Here is a 10,664-nt window from a genome sequence, read left to right as displayed (position 1 = left end):
GCGTCCACACGGTCAAACAAAGTCTGACGGGCAAACATCGTTACCAATTAACAATTGTCTGCCGGTCTTTGTTTTGTGAGCAGAGTAAAAGCAGTGGAATACAACCTCATCTGGTACCACTGTTTGTTGCCAGATCTCCTTCCATCGTTTCAACGCTTATGACGTCATCCTGCTTCGCCTACGCTATAGTAACAATGTTTGTCCGTCGGACATTGTTCGACCATGTGGACGCACCTTTAGTGTACAGTACTGTGGGCACAGCCTAACAATAACATGTTATGAGAAGAAGGGTATCCGAACTTCAGCAAGATCTGAAACTGTCAAACATTCTTGAGCAAAATCAGTCCACACTGGTTGGTAAGGTCCTGGAGCCGTTGCAAATTAATTAAGAAGTCGAGTATTAGCGATCGCGTGTTGCATGGCCGAGTCTACTGATGAAGAGGAAGCAGAAACGGACAATAAGTACGTGAAAATGACTACGAGAGAGGGAAATGAAGGAGGTGGGTATGAAAATCACGATTGATCTATCCAGTGCTACAGAAGGACTAAAAAAAATCTAATGTGGCTTACCGCTGCCTACTCGGTGATCCTGCTTTCTATTGGGCGAGGTAAAAATCGTAATAAAGACACAAATATTCATTATGAAAAATCACCAGCTGAAAGATTTCAAGTGATAAGACGGCACCATGTCACCGATAATCCCTTTCAGGTTTCACCTACTTCGTCTGAATGTCCAAACAGGTCATCTGCATGACAGTCGGTGGTGTATGCTTGGTAGTTACTGAGGACAGTCTGAATATGCAAATGTGATTCCAAAACCTGCCTTGAACATTTCATGATGCATCATAAAAGGTTGTTTAAAAGTAGGTCCGTTCAATGCATCTGTTTGCTTTATCAGGAAAGGTTCAAGGCTTGAGGAAGAATCGCATATCAACTGTACTATACCGAATTCTAAAAGGTACGCGGTTTATTTTTCGATATATCATAAATGAGACTTCTGGAAGAAGAGTGTGAACCTACATTCTCTCTCTCTTTCTCTCTCTCTCTCGTCTCTCTCTCTCTCTCACACATACACAAACACACACACACACACACATATTTATATATATATATATATATATATATGATATATATATATAATATCATATATATATATTATATATATTATATATATAATATATATTATATATATATATATATATGATATATATATATATATATTATAATATATATATATATACATATATATATATGAAAGGTCTCTTAGTGGAAAAAATTGATTAACCAAAATAGGATGTAAAACTGAAATGCACATTTATCATTCATGAATGCATTTCTAAACTAATTTAAGTGTATACGATGTATTAATGCAGATATTACTGTCCAGGCTGACCTGGTACATAAAAGATAATAAGTACACATATCGTGTGTAATTGGGAACTGAAAACCCATGACTTTGTTCTGCTCCATGAACAAGTTTATTTATGTAATTCTGGTAATAAAATGACTTGAGTATTTCAGATACAGAATCATAAGATATTACTGAGAAGATAATATAGAATTTTGGTCTCAGGCCAAGCACTAGGATCCAAGAGGTCATTGAGAAACTAACGGTAAAATGGTTTGAAACGTGTTAGATGAGGAAAACCTCGCTGTTGCACTGATTCAATTGTTAGAAGAGGGTGGAAAGCAAGAAGGAAGAGAGAAAATATGAACGGAAGTACACTAAAAGGACTGAAAGGGGTTGCAGCTGGGGTCCAAAGTAATGCTTACGCTGCACTGACGACACTTACCCCCTACGGGTGATAAGTTTATTGACTGCTAAACAACTCACATCACCTCCAGTTCGTTGTATTCGCCTCTAACAGCGAATGCTAAAATGTATTAAAGACAATAAATGCACAAGTGGAAAAATGCTTAACTTAGTTTAATCCAAGTTAATCTGCTCATATCCATGATTGGTTCCATGATAGTTATCACAGTACTGTGTCTGTTCAGAATTGCCAAATGTATTATATAGTTCATAATGGCCTAGTGTTGTGAAGTATCGGCCAAGGGAATTGAACAAGTTCCATGTTATCGCTCACCCAAAGCCAGTTTTGCCCTGGTCACAGAATTCCTGAACTGTTTCAAACTCGTTTCAGAACAAAGCATCGTTACAGTTACCGAAACATTGTTCCTCACCACAAAATGACGTACATAAGTGTCGACCCTGTGGTAGGGGCGTGAGAATATTGCCACCGTAGGTCCTGCGTGTCGTAAAAGAGGACAGCTGCTGCCTTGCAGTCTTACTTTTGAGTAAGGGGTCAGGCCCACCGCCAATAACTGTGGAAACTACTGCCATGCAGGTGGACTTTTCAGTAAAAGGAATTTATATTTGTGGCAAGTCGGAAAAAAGAGCCTCCAAGAATTCCTTCTTGGTGATTAAAGACTGAAACAAAGAAATGAGAAAAGGGGAAAAGTAATGAAGCGATTAACAAGTTTCTAGGAAGGAAAGTTAGGCTACGATAATGCTCAGCGTCAGACGGACTACAAGATACGGCAGTTTTTGGCGCAAATGGAGTGGAACTCTATGTTTATAAGTGAGGCATTGCAGGCATGACTACAGTCTCTCTCTCTCTCTCTCTCTCTCTCTCTCTCTCTCTCTCTCTCTCTCTCCTTAATTCTCCAATGTGGAAATCCCAGTGGAAACAAAATATTAAATCTTGCTATAACGAAAAATACCCAGAGCAGGGCGCAACTTTCATACGTTATTCATTCTGCGAAGACAAGAAATCATCTTCATAATTTGCTAAAATAACAAAGCTGAAGAGTTCGGGACAGCTTAAAAAAAAAAAAAAGACGAAAAAGGTTTTCATGAATAAAGTTGAACGTCCTTCATCTTCTTTTGAAAAGAAAAAAAAAAACTATCTATTTGTGTTCCATTAGATTTATTGGGAAATGTGACAACCTGATGTTCTTAAAATTAACAAGTTTCTGAAGTCCAGGAGGGAACAGCAAAGATTGGTAAAGCTTTACTGTCACGTTCCGTAAGCGAGGAATAATAATAATAATAATAATAATAATAATAATAATAATAATAATAATAATAATAATAATAATAATAATAATAATAATAATAATAATAATAATAATAATATTGGTTGCAGGTCCACAATAATATACCATGTGAGTATATGGGCTTTAATGGATATTGAGAGCTTTCGAACCTTGTACTGTCTTACTTTTGAAACGAATCCCTACCTTACACCCCCCTCAGCATAAATAAGTAATTCATTTGTAAACTCAAAATGCCTCTCCATTCTCTTCCCTTCAATCGCCACTTGATTTGTTAGTTCTTACTGGCGTCGCAACAACGAGGTTATTGACGCCGTCAATCGCCACTTTCACAGGTATCACCACAGTTGCGTCAGTTCCTTTGCAAATGCATTTATCTAATAATATGCGTCTCTTTGATCCCCCACATCTAACTAATATAAAGTGAAATGTTTAAAGTTTGTCAGCACGATAGTTCAGATGAACGAATGTTAGTTCTTTTGATACAATAATTCATTGTTCATTATAAAACCAGACACATATCCCTGTTGTAAAACATTTTAATTTATACAGAAATTTTCTTTCAGTAAAAACTTTAACAATTAAGCAGAGAAGATCAGATGAATGTAAGGTTATTTGAACACTCTTGATGTTAAATATAATTACAAAATATACTAAATTTCTATATGTTCATAGAGCTTTCCTTCCTTGCATTGATTATGGAGAAAAATACTTTTTACGTCACATATATTAAAATATTTTATCAACATCTGTCTGTGCGAAATTCAATGCACTTTTTTAAAATTCATTTTTCCACTCATAGGCGACCATTTCAATATACTGAATCTTAATAAATATATATAGATAGGTGACCATTTCAATAAACTGAATTTGAATAAGTATATATATAGAAACAATGTAAGTATGAGGATCATGACAACATGCTTTTTTTCAGAAAATCCTCAGCCTCAGTTCTTAACTGAATGTTTTAAAAAAATCTCGGCTTTTGTCAGGAAAGTTGGCCTATTTTAGCACTAAGCATTGAATGGCCTTTCCCCAATTCTAATTAATTCGCAATTTATTTTTCAGTGCAAATGAAGTTGAGCATTTAATTTCCCTTGAGAATGTATTAATATATTCCACGAGTATAAACGTGACATATTCCTGACGAATTTATTTGTCTTACACAATTACTCTGTATTAACCACCCATCATTTTTGGGGTGGGGAGGTCAAGCTTTGATTTATTTTTTTTTTTATAAAATATAGAAAAGTAAGAAAACAGTAAACAGGTAAATTTTTACTTCTAAATTCACAATTCTTTCGATTAATGCCAAAGGATTTTTTCATTTCAATAGTTTATATATAATTTAAGCGAGATATCCACCTATCCACGAATAAATGAGCATAGTACCGTAAGTTGAATATTATGATAGTACAGAGGATTTTGAAAATGCAGATAAATATACTTATTCATAACAGAACATCCTGGCAGACGCATAAAATAATATACTGTTCTACGAAATCAAAGTGAATTTTCCCTATATTATTCCTGAAGTCGCTTTTCAACAGAAATAAACCATTGGATGCTACAGCGTCACTTTGAACCCCAGCATCAAATAATGAATATATCAATCATGTCCTGATGAGATCTCAACCTCATCAGAAAAGAAGGTTTAAAACTAACATGCGATTTGGGGATGTCTTTTCAACGAAACAACATTCTCCATCTTATGGGATATAACTCACCTCCAATGCCTTTGACTATGGAGTAGATAGAGTTGCGAATTCATCATTATTCATATTGTCATTCACCTAATTCTTATGATTCAGAGGTTTGCGAATTAATATTATTATATTATTATTTGGACACGTAAATCCACAATAGTATGTCTGTTTGATTTTGTTATTTAAAACATAAATTTAAAAAATCAAACAGATATATTATTGTGGATTTAATTTTCCATTTTATTGACTCATGTGATTATGAGTTTTCTTTGGATTATTATTATTATTATTATTATTATTATTATTATTATTATTATTATTATTATTATTATTATTATTATTATTATTATTCTCTGATATTGGTGTATTCAGGGTATGGTAAATTACTGATTTTTTTCTCTTATTTTTCATTTTACTTTCATACTTCCATAAGAAACTGACACCGGGAACATTACAGTAAATGAAACTTCTTCCCCACTGTAAAAAAAAAGGGGGTAAATAAAAGGGGATAAGAGTAACCCTGTGGTTTATGATAAAAACACGAAACGAGAGACAGCTGCTTCTTAAAAAAAAAAAAAAAAAAAAAAAAAAAAAAAAAAAAAAAATAATAATAAAATTAATAATAACAATAACAATAATAATAATAATCATTACGGTATTACTGCTACTAATGATAAGGGTTTTAACCAAAACGTGAACATTAAAGTAAAGGAAAAAAATGGTCATGGAAAATTTTTACGAAAGATTATGTCATAACTTGAACAAAACGGGATCATTAAAAATGAATTTAACTTCAGCAAACTTTAGGTCAATTTCTCTCAAAACGGAGACTCGCGCAGGTTATATCAGGAGGAAATTGGACTGGACTTGTGATCACGGCGGAGGTCAAGAGTCGAATAAGATTAGCGGGGATTCCTTCTACAGACCTCGATCCTCCCGAAGGACTCCAGGAGCTGGTCGGGGACCTGGAGACTTTCGCCAGAACAGCAACGGAGAAGAGGAGCAATCCTTCGGAGCCGAGCCGTGAAGCCCCTTCCGGAGTCTTCCCTAGAATGAAGACGTTGTTGGCGCCAGGAGCGAACGCCTATAGATCCCGAATCCAGCGTCATTTTGAAAAACTAAGTTTAGAGACAGCGAGAGTCTCCGGGTATAACGCTTCATTCATCATGATCGCGAATTACTGCTTTTTGCTACTAGTTTTGTGTTTCTTGTGCTGTGACCTGTATGCTTCTATCTGCGAGGACTGTGTAACATTGTTTGGTTCTCAACGGATTAATGTTGGCGTACAGGACATCATAACATCTTATGATATGGCGGATTCTCGGACTCCTGAAATCTTTGAGGAACAACCCAGCAGCATTGATGCGCCTCGCTTTGCTCTCGCCCTCCCTGGGATGGCATTGCTGGCGGGCTTGGCGCTCGTTGCTTTCTGTTGTTACCAGATTAAAGGAACCCGAGTTGACGACCTGGAAGAAATCGTTTTAATGGAAGACAGCATGGACTCGGAAGATAGTGAGGATGATGAAGACCTGGACAATGATGACGACCTGGACACCCAAATTGACGACGAGGAAGACAGCCTGGAATTGGAAGATCTAGAAGATAGTGATCTGGACAATGATGACGACTTGCACCCCGAAATTGAAGAACCCGAAATTGAAGAACACCTCTGGAAAGAAGCTGAGCAGGAAATCGAATTGCTTCGAAAACAACTAATGGAAAAAGATTTACTTCTTGAAAAGAAAGAAAACGAGGGAAAGGAAATGAAAAGCAATTTTGAAAAGGGTGTAAGTGAAAGAGACAGGAAAATTGTTAACCTCCTCCAAGAAAGTGAACAACTCAGAGGTGAAAGGCTGCAATTTGATCAGGATTTAAGACAAGCTTTAGATCAATTAGAAGAGACTGAAAAGATACAGAAAGAGCAGAATGAGAAATTGACGTCTCTGGAGTGTCACCTACAAGATAAAGGCCGCTTGCTTATGAGGAGAGACGAGGACGAGAGCGAGATGAGACGGCTCTTCCAGCAGGAGATGGCTGGAAAAGAAAGAGAGCTGGAGGCCACCTTACTGAAATTAAAGGAAAGTGAAAACACTAATGAATTACTCGATATGGAGAACGAAGAGTTCTGTACGATGAATGAAGAGCTGAGGAAAGTTTTAGCAATGAAAGAGAAGGAAGTCGACCATCTTAAAGAATCCCTCGCCCTTAAAACTAAGGAAATGGAGTACCAACGTGAAACAATGAAGAGACGATTGGAGGAAGCTGAAGATGATAACTCAACTCTCCAAGAAAAACTGAGGCTCGCTGAAGTGGAAAATGTAAGGATTCAGGAGGATGTCCTGAAGATGCAGGACCTGCATCAAAATCTCCAGTCACTTCTGAGCCAAGCAGAGTCCGAGTTTATTTTAACAAAAGAAGTTTTAAAAGCTGAGAGGAAACGTAATGAGATTTTAAGAGATGAGCTTCAAGCGATGAAAAACTGGGTGGCCGAACTAGGAGGAGAAAATGAAAAGACTAAAGAAGAATTAGAGGAAAAGGCGCTGGAAATAATGTCGCTGGAGAAATCATTAGAACATAAGGAAACCATTCTGCAGGATGCTCTCTATCACGGGAAAGAGATGGAGAGCTTGTTAGAAGGAGCAAATGAAAGAGAGAAAGACATGGAGGCTTCCCTAACGACCTTAGAAGCAGAGCTCCAGAAGAGGAACCTTCGAATAGAAGAGTTCCTCACAAAAGAAGAACAGACAAGGTGTGAACAACAGGAATTCGAGGATAAACTAGACATAGCTCTCCATTATGCAACGGAGCTGCAGACGTTGCTAAAGGAAGCAGAAAAAAGGGAGAGGACGATAAAAATTGATTTAGAAGAACAGATGAATAAAAACCATCTGTTAGCTAAGGAGAAAGAAGATGGAGAGATTGAAATAAGAAGGCAACATCAGGAGAGACTGAGGCAACAGGAAAAAGAAGCAGAGAAGCAGCGTGAACGACTGGAGGAACTCCAGGAAGACTTGGAAAGCGCTCTGCGTCAAGGACAGAGCCTGGAACGCTTGCTGGAATGTAAAGAAGAAGACCTCATCTCTTTGAAGAACAAGGAGAGTGAAGCCCAGCTGGAAGTGCAGCAACTTCTCGAAGACTGTGATATGCTGAAAGAAAAGATTCAGCAGCAGGAGGAAAATAGGATGAGAGACGAAAAGCGTCTCAGGGAGAAGCTAAGAACACAGGAGGAGGCTTTGAGGGAGCACGACAAATACATGTTGATGATGCTTCTCCATGGGACTGCTCAGAGGAATTTCCAGCTAGAACACATTGCGCTGGAACACGGAGATGAAATGATTGAAGAAGGGAAGCAAGAGAAGTGCACAGGAGGAATTATAGGAAGGAGAGACACAGGGAGTGAGGAAAACCCCTGTGAGAAGGCCCGTGAGACAGAGGAGAAACAACGGAAGAAGTACTTGAACGCCCAGCGGGAAAAGAGTGAGGATTACGAGAAACAATGGGAGGGCCTCAAGCACATTGTGGAAGATGTTCTTCATGGAGATAGATAAAGATCTTCAGGATATTCATCTTTCACAGAGGAGGAAGGCAATGGCTGCTGAGTTCCCCCAACTCGTCAGCCAAAACACTGTCTCAAGGAATGAACAAACTCACCTGGTGAGAGTCAAAGGAAGAATTTTCTGGAGGTAGGAGGAAAAGCTCTCAGTATGAGAGCGAAAAGCTATTTGGAGATAAGAGGACCAACTCTCAGCTCTGAGCTTGAGAGCCAACAGCAGTTTGGAGGTTGGAGGAAGAGCTCTCAGCTTGAGAGCCATCAGCTGTTCGGAGGCCAGAGGATGAAGCTCTCAGTTTGAGAGTCAAAAGCTATTCAAAAAACCAAAAGGCCATCAGAAGGCAAAAGTTCAATGCTTTTCATATATGCAAAATATGGCCTATGCAATGCATAATGGGTTCAATACTTGCATATCCTACTGTGGCAACCTCTGGCGCGGCCTAAAAAAATCGTAATGTTCAATGCCTTTCATATATGCAAAATATGGCCTATGCAATGCATAATGAATACTTGCATATACTGTGGCAACTCTGGTGGCCCCTAAAAACCCGTAAGTTCAAATGCTTTTCATATATGCAAAATATGGCCTATGCAATGCATAATGGGTTTCAATACTTGCATATACTCCTGTGGCAACCTCTGGGCGCGGCCTAAAAACCAATAAGTTCAATGCTTTCATAATATGCAAAATATTTGCCCTATGCAATGATAATGAATACTTTGCAGATACTACTTGTGGCAACCTCTGGCGCGGTGTAAAAAACGTAAGTTCAATGCCCTTTCATATATGCAAAAATATGGCCTAGGTGCAATGCAAATAATGGTTCAATACTTGCATATACTCCTGTGGCAACCTCTGGCGTGGCCTAAAAAACCCGTAAGTTCAATGCCCTTTCATATATGGCAAAATATGGCCTATGCAATACATAATGGGTTCAATACCTTGCATATACTCCTGTGGCAACCTCTGGCGCGCCTAAAAAAACCCAAAACCCCCTAAGTTTCAATGCCTTTCATATATGCAAAATATTTTTGCCTATGCAATGCATAATGAATACTGCATATACTACTGTGGCAACCTCTGGCGCGGTGTAAAAAACCCGTAAGTTCAATGCCTTTTTCATACATGCAAAATATGGCCTATGCAATGCATAATGGGTTCAATACTTGCATATACTCCTGTGGCAACCTCTGGCGCGGCCTAAAAACCCCGTAGTTTCAATGCCTTTCATATATGCAAAAATATGCCTATGCAATGCATAATGAATAATTGCATATACTCCGTGGCAACCTCTGCAACCTCGCGGCCTAAAAACCCTTAAGTTCAATGCCTTTCATATATGCAAAATGGCCTATGCAATGCATAAAGGGTTCAATACTTGCATATACTCCTCTGGCAACCTCTGGCGCGGCCTAAAAACCCGTAAGTTCAATGCCTTTCAATATATGCAAAATTATGGCCTATGCAAATGCATAATGGGTTCAATACTTGCATATCTACTGTGGCAACCTCTGGCGCGGCCTAAAAACCCGTAAGTCAATGCCTTTCATATATGCAAAAATATGGCCTATGCAATGCATAATGAATACTTGCATATACTACTGTGGCAACCTCTGGCGGTGTAAAAAACCCGTAAGTTCAATGCCTTTCATATATGCAAAATATGGCCTATGCAAATGCATAATGGGTTCAATACTTGCATATACTCCTGTGGCAACCTCTGGCGCGGACTAAAAAACCCGTAAGTTCAATGCCTTTCATATATGCAAAATATGGCCTATGCAATGCATAATGGGTTCAATACTTGCATATACTCCTGTGGCAACCTCTGGCGTGGCCTAAAAACCCGTAAGTTCAATGCCTTTCATATATGCAAAATATTGCCTATGCAATGCATAATGAATACTTGCATATACTACTGTGGCAACCTCTGGCGCGGTGTAAAAACCCGTAAGTTCAATGCCTTTCATATATGCAAAATATGGCCTATGCAATGCATAATGGGTTCAATACTTGCATATACTCCTGTGGCAACCTCTGGCGCGGCCTAAAAACCCGTAAGTTCAATGCCTTTCATATATGCAAAATATTGCCTATGCAATGCATAATGAATACTTGCATATACTCCTGTGGCAACCTCTGGCGCGGCCTAAAAACCCGTAAGTTCAATGCCTTTCATATATGCAAAAATATGGCTATGCAATGCATAATGGGTTCAATACTTGCATATACTCCTGTGGCAACCTCTGGCGCGGCCTAAAAACCCGTAAGTTCAATGCCTTTCATATATGCAAAATATGGCCAATACAATGCATAATGAATACTTGCATATACTAATGTGGCAACCTCT

General features: G+C 38.4%; 1 protein-coding gene across 1 annotated transcript; it reads left to right on the top strand.

The window, feature by feature from the left end:
- The first annotated feature begins 5,815 nt into the window (after positions 1-5,815).
- LOC135199065 (golgin subfamily A member 6-like protein 26) lies at positions 5,816-8,311 on the top strand. The gene has a single exon (XM_064226979.1). The coding sequence runs from the start codon at positions 5,816-5,818 to the stop codon at positions 8,309-8,311; it is 2,496 nt and encodes an 831-aa protein (XP_064083049.1).
- Positions 8,312-10,664: the final 2,353 nt, after the last annotated feature.

The sequence above is a fragment of the Macrobrachium nipponense genome, chromosome 25 (genome assembly GCF_015104395.2).
Source record: "Macrobrachium nipponense isolate FS-2020 chromosome 25, ASM1510439v2, whole genome shotgun sequence".
Taxonomy (NCBI): domain Eukaryota; kingdom Metazoa; phylum Arthropoda; class Malacostraca; order Decapoda; family Palaemonidae; genus Macrobrachium; species Macrobrachium nipponense.
The sequence above is the reverse complement of the archived record's forward strand: the minus strand, read 5'-3'. Positions and strand labels throughout refer to the sequence as shown.